The sequence below is a fragment of the Xiphophorus hellerii genome, chromosome 2, assembly GCF_003331165.1.
Source record: "Xiphophorus hellerii strain 12219 chromosome 2, Xiphophorus_hellerii-4.1, whole genome shotgun sequence".
In the NCBI taxonomy this organism is placed as follows: Eukaryota; Metazoa; Chordata; class Actinopteri; order Cyprinodontiformes; family Poeciliidae; genus Xiphophorus; species Xiphophorus hellerii.
The window spans coordinates 29,758,327-29,771,920 of record NC_045673.1 but is presented as its reverse complement, the minus strand read 5'-3'; the positions used below and the strand labels follow the sequence as shown (position 1 = coordinate 29,771,920).

Genomic DNA, 13,594 nt, shown 5'->3' with positions numbered 1-13,594 from the left:
TTTTTACCCTTTAACATGAAGCACTTGCAGGAGGAGAAATAACTTAGGACATTTTATTCACTTTGCAGGTTTTTATTAAAAAAACAGGTTTATGTCAATATTTACAGTATCACAACTTGTTTAATTCACCTTTTTGACCCATTCCTCTGTTATTAGTGCTTCTTCTGCTGCTCCACCTGCTTTTTACAAGGGCACTAGCCCAGGGCGACACACTTGTTTTTGGAGGTGGAAAGAGGCGAAAGATTTTTTTTATGAATGCGGATTTTGCAACCATTCTCACAGGGCTCTATCAGATTAGCTGTGTTAATATTTAAGGATTTTTAGGTACATACACAATACTCAAGTATTTGAAAATTATGACGCTATTCTTGGGGAACAACATGGAGCTACGTCCCAGCGGACGTATTAAACACGCTGTGCGTCAATTTTTACCCGCTGATGTCTAAGACCAACTATTAATATGGACACCAAAACTGGAGCCAACATCCTTCTAAACATGGCTGTGTGTTCGCAAAGACTTCTGGTTCAAACTCCAAATCAGATGCAGTGAAATGTATTTGATCGGTTTCCTGAAGGAAAGAGCAGATGGTTCTTTAACTCCCACTTCCTGTTGGTAGGCAGGGCTATCCAGCTGTCACTCGCCAGCAAACAATAATAAGGCTGAGATTTCTTTACGAGATCCTAAAACACGTCACGGACTGAGAGCTTCGTCAGTCATTTCTTTTGCAATTAGCTCCAGATTTTTTAAAAGCACTGGTTTAATCCATTGCTACTACTTCAACATACTTCAAACCAAACCATTCAAGTAAAACTCAAAGCAAACATTAACTCTTTGACTTGTGGGTCGTGTCCATCTAGAACATTCTCAGTTTCTCACCAGTACAAGGGTCTTGATCACGACGCTCAGGACAAAACACCAGACCTGGAACTAAAAGGCAGATTTCAGCCATGATTTGTAAAGTGAGACGAGTGATCCAAAAAAAAAAAAAAAAAAAGCCTTCTGTTAGTTCTGCAGCTGTGTTTTTGTTTTCTGTTATTGTTTGGTTTTTTTTGGCAAGTGTCTCCATGATTTTTTCATGGTTTGCATCCAAGAGGAAGATGTGAAACTTTTCCCTGCTCCTTCCCCGTGTTGGGAAAACATGCAGGACTAAACAAGCTACTTACTCATTGTTATTATTTTCACCAAAACAGGCAGAGTCAAAGCGGTCCATGTTCATCCACCTGTTCTGTGGCTGGGTTTGGGTCCAGCTTGGGCTACTTGGAGGCAGGTTCGCCCTCTGACCTCATGCTGAAGGGCTCCAGCCGCTCGCTCTCCGGCAGCATGTTGTTGAGACGCTCCATGAGCGGCACCGTCTGGTCAATCCCCATCTGGATGCGCCGCAGGATCATGGACATCTCGTTGACCTTCTGGATCTGCTCGGCGTACTTGGCGTAGCGCTTCTGGCGCTCCTGCATTATGCTGAACAAGGCTTCCACAGACAAGTCCATCTGAAAGGGCAAAAAGAAAAAGAAGAAAAAGACGGTAGACAGTTTGTACCAGGGGGGATTGTATATAACTCTTCTCTGGTTTGGTCTCGTTGAAATTCGAACCTCTTTGATCCTCTTGACGAGAGCGTTCTGGTCGAAAGCCACGGCTTCAGCGCACTGGTGCAGGTGGTCTTGGTATCGGATGCAGAGCTGCAGAACCTGGGCCGGGTCCAGCCTCTCCAGACAGACGGTGCTTGGGGACGTCTGACCGCTCAGCACTCCTATGGAGAGACAAACACAAAACAAAAGATCTGCCGAGGCATTTTGGAGCCAAGAAAAGCTTGTGGATCAGAACGAAAATGAAAAGTTTGAGATATTTTTTTATAATCTAAACCTCCAAAAAGTAGCCTTAATAACAATATTTAGGTGAGTCCTGAAGATATTCGGTTGCCTTACGTTTTATTTTCACTACAAAACCACAACATCTTACCAAGTATTTTTGGTCTAGATTCTAGTCTAGTACATTTGAAATAAGACAAAACTAACTTACTAGTGCAAAATCTATTAAAAATCTGCTGCTGTTGCATCAGCCTTGCAGACCTGTCAGGTCTTCTGGTTCTGCATCCCCAGAACCGGAACAGAACATGGAAAAGCAGCATTCAGGTTCTATGCAACACAAATCTGGAACAAACTTCCATAAAACTGTAAAGCGACTGAAACACTGAGTTCCTTTAAATCAAGACACCCCCCCCTTCCATCACATGTCTAGACGATGGCATTTGACAAAATGTAATATTTATTGATTGTTTCATAATTGGTGTCTGTATGATGTTTTTATGGAGTAAAGCACTTTGAACTGATTTGTTTCTGAAAAGTGCTACACAAATAAAGTTGATTTCACTTAAAGTGAGCCGACACTTTTTGGATTTTTACGAGCAAAGCAATGCTTGGATCATCGACTTCCTGCTCAAAAGTTATGCACTTAAAACCACTTTCAATTAATTTGATTTTCTGGTGAAAATATTCAACAGTTATAAATACTTTTGTGAAGCATAGAATGTTCTGGTTTCTTTCTGTTCTAAGTCTTAACTAGTTCTTCCACCAGATTAGATACACAAAGCATGGATACTGCTTGGCTCTAGCTCAGAGATGTCCAAACTTTTTATCATATGGACTAAAATTGTTACGTTGAAAGTCTTTGAGGGCCACAACATAGGATTATTGTAATTGTTTTTGTCATAAAACTTTTCCTGTCTATTATTAGAAAAAGAGTAATGGGTCAGTATTCTTTGAAAACTTTTGCTGTGTTTAGTTTTTGGTTTTTTATGACTAAATAAAATGCAGGTTTGGATGGAACCAGGTCTGATTTTGAGTCAAAGCTGATGAACATACTCAAATAAAAAAACAAAGTGCAAAGCGTGATCACTAAAAAAACGAGTACTTTGTGTTTAACCTATGTATTTTCCACCTGAAAAGTCAGTGGAAAAAAACCCCAAAAAAACTTTAAGCACAACAAATATGTACCATATATATATATATATATATATATATATATATATATATATATATATATATATATACGATCTAAGAATGGTACATATATGTATCATTCTTAAATCGTGGTTGTGGGGCCACAAAAAAATCTAGGAGTCAAAAATGGCCCCCGTGCCACACTTTGAGCCTCCCTACCCTAGCCTGAAACCTTCATGAGACAGACGTCCTACTCGCTAGCGGTGCCTTGTACCTTTCAGAAGCGGCTGGAACGTGGGGATCTCTTGGAGCTTGATCACATCGGGGTCGTTGTGGATATTTCTCAGCGACTGAGTCCCCTGAGCCACAACCACGATGTCATCCATTTTTGCCTTCTGTCTGGCCGGGGATGGAACCGCTGAAATGACACCAGAGAGTCAGAGATGAATTCCACCTTAGCACAGCTTCTCCACAAGACAACTGCAAACCAGAACTTGTACTGTAGCACACAAACTTTTATTTAACAGATATTTCTTAGGTAAAACCGGTGATCTTACCAGGTGTGCTGTAATCGGAGTGTTTATGTTCCGCATCTCCACTCTGTTCGTTTCCCATGGTAACGACACCTGAACGCAAACTTCACCTTCTACTCAGAGCCAGATATCAGTCGTTGTCTTTTCAAGCAACCCAGAGCTTGAAAACGTGATAGGATTTTAAAGAACTACAAAATCAGATTCATCATGTCTCAACAGCTGAGATCTGTCCTGCGGCAGCAACAAACTGTTTCTTAATTACTAAAGATCTATAATTAAAATGTGGAGGAGAAAATACCATCTTTTATGTTCCGTTCGTCAAAAACAACAAGACTTCTCCTGATGATCTGACTACTTCCGTAAATATTAAGCCCGGAAGCACCGCTTGGTTCTTTGCTGCCCTCTGCTGCTGCGGAGGAAAAGAACTAGTTGAGATAAAAAAGGATCTCTTCACCTATAAATCTTGCAGTTTTTCTGTTTAGTAAGTGTCAAATAACACAAATAATAACATTAATAAATGAGCTCACTGCTTTATCTCCCACATTATAAAATGATTCAATCATTAACACAGAAATATATCAGCATATTTTTTAAATATATTTTTAATAAACGGGAGTCATGCTTACAGAATAACCCTGAATGCAAAACATTACAAACATGGAAAGTTGGGTTTTTTTCATTTAAAATAATATAAAAAAACCTTTGTTTTTTTAAAAACTGTATTTAAACCTGAACTCTTTCCTGAACTTCCTGTCATGTTACTGACTATAGACGACAGAATTGGACCCACAAGCAGTTCTTACAGCGGGTCGATCAACGGTGAAGATGGAACCGCTATTTAAGTTTACCACTCAAGAAACTGTGAACTAACACGTTTTAGTAAAAACAAAACTAGCAACAGAAAAACAGTTGTCACCATTTCGCAATAACAAAGTGAAACTATAAGAACATGGTTTTTTTGTAAACCGAGTTGAACTGCAAACTAATGATTTCGTTCATGAAGGAATTTCCGGGCAGCAGGACTCCGATCCTCTGTCTGCTCGGGACTCCTTGTCCGTTTCGTTGTCGCTCTCCTCTTCAGCCAGAGGGTAAGGACGCAGGTCCAGGGTCAGAACGCGGCTGAACATGCAACCATCCAACTGGAGAAAGGAGGGGAAAAAACCCATCAGTGCGGATGTATTTCTACTGAATAAACAACGTGGAAAATGTGCCCCACGTCAGAGTAGACTCCCAAGAGGGCGTCGGCTTTGGAGAAGAACTCCTCCTTCAGGGAGATGACGATGATCTGCATGTTCTCTCTGGACTCCTCTCTGATGAAGCTCGTCACCTGGAGGCAAATCACAACACGGTATTCAAGTTGAAAAAAACCTTTTACCAACTAATGTATGAGCAGCTGAAGCCCAACAGCCAGCGTCCCGCCTGCAGCGGACATGGAGGACGGATCCGGACATTACTGGTGATAAACAAAAATAAATAAATGGCTTGATAAAGTCATTTATGTGCTAAATATCGAATCCAATAAATAAGAACGTTCCCAGCGTTTTGGATTACACAGCATGACATAAATACAGTATTTATCGTTTTCGACAGTACGAATTTTAGCATAATCACTATTATTTAATTTTCCATTTTATTTACAATCGCATTATCGGCTTCCTTTATTTCCTCATTTTTTCATATTGTGTATTTAATATGATTTTTTTATTTATTGTTACATTTTGTTTCATTATTTGTTCTTTTTTCCTCTCATTAAACTATTTTTTATTTTATTACAATTTCGTTTTTACCCCATATTGTCGGGATCTGTGTTAATTTTGAGTTTCTGTCTCTCTGAGTCTCCGTGTTGTCCTGTCTCCCCTTGATTGTTTCCAGGTGTTTCTTGTCTCTTTGATTACCCTCTGTGTATTTAACCCCCCCTGTGTTCTTTGTTCCTTGTCGTCGTGTTTGTCTAGTTTCCAGTTGTCACCTGTTGTGATCATTGCTCTCTGCTTCTCAGCGTTCTGGACTTTTTGGATTTGCATCTTATTAAATCATCTACTTTATCGCTACCTGGGTTTGCTGCCTCTGCCTCACCACCACTCACACCACAAAACCTGACAGATATTAAAAATATTTATTTACTGTTTTTTTATTGACTGTCATTTCTTATTTCATTATTTTTCTTTCTTCTTCCCATGTTCTGGATTTACTACATTTTTAGTGACTCTTTTCATTCCAAACATTCCTATCTTTTTTTCTTCCCATATTCTGTAAGTATTTAATATTTTTTTAGTTTTACTACTTTGACTTCTTATTTTTTTTGGCATATTCTATATTTAATTACTACTTTTTAAATTTACTGTCCCTTTTTTAAATTATTCATTGGTTTTTTTTTCCTCTCTGCATTTTTACACTCCTGCTTTCTAATTTGCTTGTTTATTTGCAGATTTATAAAATTAAATAATATTTAAACTAATATTGTTGAAAATGATGAACAAATATACACTGTTACTTTGTACCGGCAAATAATTTCGGAAAGTTCTTATTTTATTTTTTGAATGCAATAGTTAACACATAAATGACTTCATGGAGCCATTTATTTATTTCTGCTTATTGCTGTTTTTGTCCAGATGCGTTCGCCATAGCAACAAGGTTTGCACCTTGCCGATGTTGGTGTTGTCCAGAGCTGCGTCCACCTCATCCAAGATGAAGAAAGGAGCTGGACGGAAGCTAAAGGAAGAGGCACAAGACTTGATTCATTAATGATGGACAGAAAAATAACAATAATAATAACAATTACACTTTGCGAATGATTTCTTTGAACCTGGTAACCCGGGTTACCTGTGTATTGCAAACAGCAGAGCGAGAGCGGCGATGGCCTTTTCTCCACCAGACAGATTGTCCATGGACATGAAGCGCTTCCCTGGAGCCACACAGTTGTAGTTGATGCCACCTAAATATGGCTCCTCTGGGTTTTCGGCACTCAGAATGGCCTTGTGACACCATGGAAAATGTTCATGTAAAGATCAAATTCAGACATGGTAATTTAAGAACAGACCAACAGTGTAATAAGGGGGGGAAAAAACAGCAAATAAGACGTTTCTGGTCGCTGTTTTTCTACAAAGAAATTGTGAGCAGTGAAAAAGATGGCCGACTTGTTTGTGTGTCTGCAGTGGTTTTGTGTTTTACACCCCCTGCAGTCCTCAGAGGGGGTTTGTATGGAGTGCTCTCACCTGGGCACTCCCGTTTCTGCATATCCGTTTGTAGATCTGATCGATGACGAGCAACACGTGCTCAAAGCACTGACTGAAGAGGTGGAACCGCTGAGCTTTGACCTGCTCAAACTCCTGGTTGCACCTCCTGGCTGCTCTGGTGCTGGCGTCAAAGGCTGAGTGAGGAAGAGAAAGTCCAAGTTTAGCACCCATTTATCGCCTGTCAGAGTAAAACTAAAACTAAACATGCATTTTAGAAGCTTTATTTAGAAACTATTGTTTCTAAATAAAGAAACAATAGTTCTTATATGTAATATGTGAAGATCGTCCGGTTTGGTAATCCAAATAAAAAGGATGTAGCCTTACTTTACACTTGGCACTGTAGCAATAACAGTTTGATAAATAAGTTACAGAACCAATGCAGCTCAACTACACGGCAGTGTCTGCTCTGATAACGATGCCAAATGGTCAAAAGTAAAAGTAGCAGTGACAGCTGGATCTATTTTCTTATTGACTGGGTAATTAAACATCGAGGTTTCATTCCCAGACAGCTAGATGACTCCTATATTTAAAATATATATATATTAATTAAATGAGTTTGCCATTTATAAAGATGTAATTTTTAGAAAATCTGGATTTTTTTTTCCCCCCTGCTAATAAACTCATAGAAGGCATAGAAATTTTTGAGAATATTTTTTTTTTGATTAGTCATTTCCTTTAAAGAAGAGAAAGAGAGGAAAAAATCAAATAAAGACGGTTTAGTTATGAAAAAATTAGAAATTTTATGTTAACGCATAAGACAATGATGTCATCTAAATCTCATTGTACATATACTGTATAGTGACAAACATTAAATTCTATTCTATTCATGGCTAAAGTAAGGTATGCTGTCCTGACACAGCAGGACACTGTGAAAGCTACATATCTGAACCCAAAACACACACATAGCTGAGACAGGAAGTGCATCAAAAGCAACACACACACTCTGAAGATGTGATGACTTGACACTGCACTGATTCTGCATGACATCTTCACCTTTAGACACGTTTTTAAACACGCTAACATGTATCGAAAGATAAGAAATAAGTAGTCACAAAATAGTTCCAAGTGAAGACCGCAACTGGTCACAATATAAATGTTACTTTAACTTGGCTGGGATGGTTATTTGAATTTTTTTCCCCCCAAATGTGCTTATGTTTTAAAGTACAGCAGGTTTTAAAGTATAGGAGGCAGTTGTTGTGTTAAGCCAAATCTGAACTGGAAAACTTTCTGGATATCTCAACAGAAAGTGTAGCCTTAATACATTTAAGCTCCCTACAGTTGAACAGACTTTTCTTTTTCTTTTTTTGGGATTGGTTTAGATTCTTGGGAGATATTGTTATCAATACTGTCAATACCTTCGTGCTAGAAGGTAAAACTGAAGAGCAAAGACACAAAACGACAGGAAAATGAAAACACCTTCAGTCACTCCCTGCAGCTTGTCCTTCACCTCCCTCATTTTCTCCAGAGCTTTCAGGTTAGGCGGAGTGGTGCGATGCAGCACTTCTTCCAGAGAGGAGACCGACTCCTTCAGCTTCTCCATATGAGCCTCCAGCTGCTCCTCATCACGCAGATGCTGTCAATAAATACAGTCATTACAAGCAAACTGAACGTTAAACTGAACTTGAGTGGAAAAATAATTCAGCTGCTGTCTCACCCAGCTGAAGTTTAGTTGACTGAGGTTATTACAGTCAACTAAAACTAACCAAATCACAAAAACTGAAATTGAGAAAACATTTTTGTTAACCGAAATACTAACTATTACTAACTGGAGCTATACTGTGAGTCTATAAAACTAAGTAAAACAAAATGAAATTATAGATACAATATCCTCCGTTTTTGTTTTGCTGGATCTACTTATTAGCCTTTTGTACTGATGTGAAACTGATTCACCACACAAACAGTTTACGTTAAGTCACAGCACTAGTAAACAAAATGGCGACAGCAAAAGTTAGGAGAAAACTCCAGAGTCAGTTGGTTGTTCTACAACAATCAAATACTTTTTTTTTTAAATGGCATCTTCTGTTATGTATTCATTACCCAATCCATGAATACATAACCACAATACCATACTTTCATCTTTTTGAATTCTGCACCTAAAATGAACCAAGTATGAAAAAACTAAAACTAGCATAGCTAGTAAAAACTAAACAATATTTAGCTAATAGTAACTAAGAAAAACTATCAAACACTCGAAAAACTAACTAAAAATAACTGTATTAGACAAACCAATGAAATTAAACTATAGTGAAAAACCCTCTTCTCACCGTGAGCTCCTCTTCCAGCTCAGAATAATCAATAACAAACTGAGCTTCTCGTTCATAAATGTCCATTGTGGCTGTAGTACTTTCTGAATCCGTCATGAGCTGCAAAACGACAAATACAAGGGTTCGATATTATTCCAGTTCCATTCAGTAACCAGTCAAGTTACTGAAACAGAAGTCCCACCTGCACCTCGCTGATCTCGTTGAGGCTGCCTGACAGCATGGTGATCCGCAGGTCCTGGATTTTGCAGGCGAGCAGCATGTTGTGTTGAGCCATGCGCTTCTGCTCCAAAGCCGTCTCCGCGGACATGACCTCGCGCTGCAGCTTCGTCAGCTCCCTGAACGCACGCCACAGCAGAAAAGCACCGGGATGCTAACGATGCTCTCAAAAACACCAGCAGCAGTTTTCTGGATCATTAGACTATAAAAACATAAACTTGCAGGCTCCAGTAGTGTATAGATATTAGAATTTGCTCAAACATGCTTCAAATTCCACCTCGACCAAACCCTTTGTTACACCCGTCAACATGCTTCTTGTACAGTCTGGTGTAAAAACAGACAAATGATTGATGGTGAAAATCATTAGCTTGTTTTTAACCTATCCTTGAAATTGTTGAAATCTTGTGTTTTAATTTTATTTGTGTGTTTTAAGGCAGTGGTCCCCAACCACCGGGCCGCGGACCAATTGGTACCGGGCCGCGCAAGAAATAATGAACTACTTCCGGATCTTTAATTTTGAAAATCCTAAACCGGTTACGTCTTGCGCGTCAAAACTGAGCCAACTTGCAGCAGAATGAGTGTTACCAATGAGTAACAAAACAACATCAGAGTACTGCGGCGTCCCCTCCCCCCGCAGCAACATTGCCAAATCTTGAACGGTCCGCGAGACTAAAACGGTTGGGGACCACTGTTTTAAGGTATTTCATGATGTCCTTTTGTAATGTTCGTTAAATGTTAAAATTCTTGAGGCGGTTACGGTAATTTGAATTTGATGTTTTGACTTTGTGTCTTAAGGTATTTTATTATGTCTTTTTTTGTAATATTTGTAAAAACATGATTTTTATTGTATTTATTTGTGGTGTGGACCCCTGGAGGAATAGTCTGTACTGTGGTAGAGACTAATGGGGATCCTTAAATAAACAAATAATAATAATATAAAAGCTTGCAGCTGACTTTGAATTCTAAGACACATTTATTTATTTATTCATTTATAACATCAATGAGGATTGATTACAGACTGGGTCTGATTTTTGACTCATTAAAATGAGGTACTGTCTGTCAGAGTTCTGATCTGGCATAACTGAAACACCAGGGGGCGCCAGAGAGGCCACAGAAAATGGAGTGAGAGTGAGGAAAAAGAGGCAAAAATTAAAAATATAAAAACCTACCATTTTTTTCATCAGAAAATGTTCTGCATAAAATCTAATCTGTTTTTTCAAGCATTATTATAAAACATAAGTTAAAATAATTATTTAGAAAGTTATTTGCCACGCTTCATCCTTTTGACTGGCTGTCAGTCAGATTTGTCAAAGTTGCTTTGCTCCTCATGCTAGCATAGCTTGGCCCGTTAGCATTGTTTGTGGGTCCCAACACAGAAGCTAATCCTGTTTGGGAACCTCTGGATTAAACCACTATGTATGAATTATAGTATTTTCTTTAAAGTTTATAAAATTATTATTTACATTTTGTACCATCTCTGTGTTAAAATAAATAGAATTTATACACTTGTACATGAAACTCGTAGATTTTGAAGAAGCTATGAATTTAAAAGTTTGGAAGAAATTCCTTAAATATAGAATGAAACCTGGTAGTAAAATATCAGCAGCTGATCAGCAGGCTCAAAATATCCTATTATGATTTCATTCACACATTTTAGTGCAATTTTTATTCAATGTTTAACTACTTTTGGAAGTTAAGAAACCTTATATCCAAATTATTTTCTGGAGTAAAAACATACCTTTAAAAGAGACTGGAAACTTCAGCACGCCTGAGGACTATTTTAAAGTTTTAAAACAAAAAGACGACACAGCAGCTGTACAAATTGGTCTGTGTTTCTTAGCAGTGACGGGTTGCTTTAAACGGGATGAGAAAGGGTCGGTACTGGAGGGATCTTTACTTGTTTGTCTCCTGCAGCTTATGAGTTTTCTGGTTGAGCTCCGCTGTGACTGAGGCCACCTGGCTTTTTTTAAGGAGAAGCTCGTTCTTCATCTCCAGAAGCTTATTCTGACACTCCTCTACTGTCTCCAGGAGATTGTTCTCAACCTGCGGAAAAAACAGTGAAAGTTAGCTGAAAAAACAAGTAATAGACAAACAACACAAAGCTAAATGCTTGATATTATATATCGACAATAACACCAAAGGGAGGAAACCGAAGTTTGGGCTACTTGTTCCGCACATTTCCATAACAAAATGTGCGCAAAATTTGGTCAATATTCTGCTCATGTTGAAAAAAATAAGAAACACATTAAAATTACATGTGAAAAAATTTGTTCATGCTTTAAGTTAGGCCTGTCACGATAGCAAATTTTGCTGAACGATTAATTGTCTCAAAAATTATTGCGATAAACGATAATATTGTTTGAAGACCTTTTTACACTGATTTAATGGAAATGACGTAATAATGCATGTGATTTCCTGCCAAAGACTAGATACACTTTATTTTCAAAAGAATATTTAACACTGGAACTGATAAACAAAATAAACAAAACAACCAAAAACAAAAATAAAATGGATTCTCAGTCTCCATTAACAAAAAACTCACTTGAAAAAAAAACTAAACAACATAAAGTAAAAGTGGAAATAAATTCTGCATTCAACCAAAAGAGTGCAGATTATGAAGTCTGTATATTATGTTGCCCTTCAGTAATAATTAGATTTAAATAGAGAAGATGGGCACATCGACTACCTGATGCAATAGTTCACACTACATGGTTTTTTGCTCCTATTTTTCCCCTTACAACAATCTTAAAACGTTGGTCTTTCTAAGATTGTGTGGTGTGTTGGTAGATAGTCGTTGCCGCTCCGATCTAAATCAGGGGTTTTCCCCTTCTGGGATCTTAACGCAGCCTGTTGAATGTGACAGGTAGCCAATCAGAAAGCGCGGATTCTCCTGAGGGGAAATTACGGAGGGGAATCCCAAACAGCTGACACGGCGCAACCCGAAGTCCAGCGGACATTGGAGATGATATGTGGAAACAACATTAATGTTTATTCAACATGCAAAGAATATAGAAGATGACAAGGGGAGGAGTTGGAGCGAAATTGCTACCGCAGTTGATAAACCCGGTAACTTTTCAGCTGTTCTTCGTTAACGTGACGTAAATAGGTTCTAATGATTTTCATTCAGTCAAGACTTTAAGCTGACACTAGCCACATGCATCGCAGGTAGATTGTAGTAAAGCATTGATTAATGCCTGGTTTTAAAATTAGTTAACTGGACTTGTAGTCATTATTTTGTGCCCATTGTTGGACACCACACGGCAGGAACGAACCCGATCGAACCGTTATAACTAGGATTTCTGTCGGCTAATGTTTGGTCTGTCATTTTTTGAAAATGGGCCGACAATCGGCCGACAGGTCTAAGATCGTGTCGTGTGCGCTGGGCTTTACACTAAGGAAATGAGGAAGGGAGGGTCAGTGGAGAGCACCGGAGTTGAGCCTTTTTTCATTCTGTGTCATTAACAGAAAGAGAAAAAGGTCCGGAAGAAACGATAATGCCGATAATTAAAATGACGTCGGTAGTTTTAATTTATCGATTGATTGATTTACCGTTTATCGCGACAGGCCTAGATATACATATAATCCATGATGTGAGAGTGATATACTGTTATCAGGCTGCAGGGTTTATTTGTGTTCTAAACACAGTGGTGGAAGGTTAAACTGTGATTTAATGCATTCACTTAATTAAAGTAGTTTGAATTCTAAGATAGTTATGCCAGTTTACAACTACTATAAGATACATGCCCATGAAATATGTCACTGTGTGTGATTAAATATGCATATAAAGTGCAGTGAATTGAAGGTACATGTTACCTGAGGGAATTGTGACAAAATATGATGTTATGGGATTATTTCTGATTTAAGGAAAGCTAATGTTGATGTCTATGATGCAATATGTCTAATGTGTACAGTAAGTTACTGAACTATAAATTGGACTGTATTGACAGTTAAATGAGCTGGTTTGTTCAATAAATAAACTGAGAGAAATTGGAGTAACACAGAGTGTGTCTCCCTTGTGCTCATTTACATGCTGTTTTTCAGCTTCATCTGCTGCTGACGGGTCGGAATCCTGGTACCCTTTACCCTAGTCTGAACTAAATATTTAGTTCAGAGACAAATATTTGCCTTGTTAGCCAAATACTTAGCTCAGAGCTAAGTATTCAGCTTGCTCAAGGCTTATCATTTAGCTCAATATAATACATATAGCTTGGTCACTAAATCTTAAGCTTAAATAAATATTTAGCTTAATGCTAAATGTAGTTTGTAAACTAAATATTTATTGTTTAGCCTGACAGGGCTCCATGGGTTAAAGCCTGGCCACCAGGCGCTTGCCAACGTGCCCCTCCTCCAGGCCTGGCTCCAGAGTGGGGCCCCGTTGACCCACGTCCGGGAGAGGGAACACTGTTTCCAT

At 38.4% G+C, this 13,594-nt stretch overlaps 2 protein-coding genes across 3 annotated transcripts in view; both read right to left on the bottom strand.

The window, feature by feature from the left end:
• Positions 1-56: 56 nt before the first annotated feature.
• Positions 57-3,852, bottom strand: borcs5 (BLOC-1 related complex subunit 5). 2 transcript variants are annotated; one of them, XM_032546170.1, is made up of 5 exons: positions 3,769-3,852; positions 3,495-3,630; positions 3,212-3,355; positions 1,591-1,748; positions 57-1,488 (listed from the first exon to the last, which is right to left on the bottom strand). In XM_032546170.1, the coding sequence occupies exons 2-5, from the start codon at positions 3,550-3,552 to the stop codon at positions 1,255-1,257; spliced, it is 594 nt and encodes a 197-aa protein (XP_032402061.1). In that variant the 5' UTR covers positions 3,553-3,630; positions 3,769-3,852; the 3' UTR covers positions 57-1,254. The 2 variants fall into 2 exon arrangements, with proteins under 2 accessions (XP_032402061.1, XP_032402051.1); XM_032546160.1 differs by having other exon boundaries at positions 3,495-3,815.
• A 120-nt stretch (positions 3,853-3,972) lies between these two features.
• smc1b (structural maintenance of chromosomes 1B) overlaps positions 3,973-13,594 on the bottom strand; it is a 29,734-nt gene continuing 20,112 nt past the window's right edge. The window contains exons 17-25 of the mRNA XM_032546183.1: positions 11,081-11,226; positions 9,149-9,302; positions 8,968-9,066; positions 8,120-8,276; positions 6,683-6,837; positions 6,291-6,442; positions 6,110-6,179; positions 4,687-4,797; positions 3,973-4,609 (exon numbers count right to left, since the gene is read on the bottom strand). Of these exons, the coding sequence (XP_032402074.1) occupies positions 4,466-4,609; positions 4,687-4,797; positions 6,110-6,179; positions 6,291-6,442; positions 6,683-6,837; positions 8,120-8,276; positions 8,968-9,066; positions 9,149-9,302; positions 11,081-11,226 (1,188 nt within the window). The 3' untranslated portion in view covers positions 3,973-4,465. The remainder of the gene's footprint in view (positions 4,610-4,686; positions 4,798-6,109; positions 6,180-6,290; positions 6,443-6,682; positions 6,838-8,119; positions 8,277-8,967; positions 9,067-9,148; positions 9,303-11,080; positions 11,227-13,594) is intronic.

What these genes read in the sequence shown, in the direction of transcription:
- borcs5 (XM_032546170.1), bottom strand. Translation starts at nt 3,552, where the DNA reads ATGGGAAACGAACAGAGTGGAGATGCGGAACATAAACACTCCGATTAC. An exon ending in GTTCCAGCCGCTTCTGAAAG is followed by an intron (nt 1,749 to 3,211) that starts GTACAAGGCACC and finishes GTCTCTCCATAG; the next exon opens with GAGTGCTGAGCGGTCAGACG. An exon ending in TCGTCAAGAGGATCAAAGAG is followed by an intron (nt 1,489 to 1,590) that starts GTTCGAATTTCA and finishes TTGCCCTTTCAG; the next exon opens with ATGGACTTGTCTGTGGAAGC.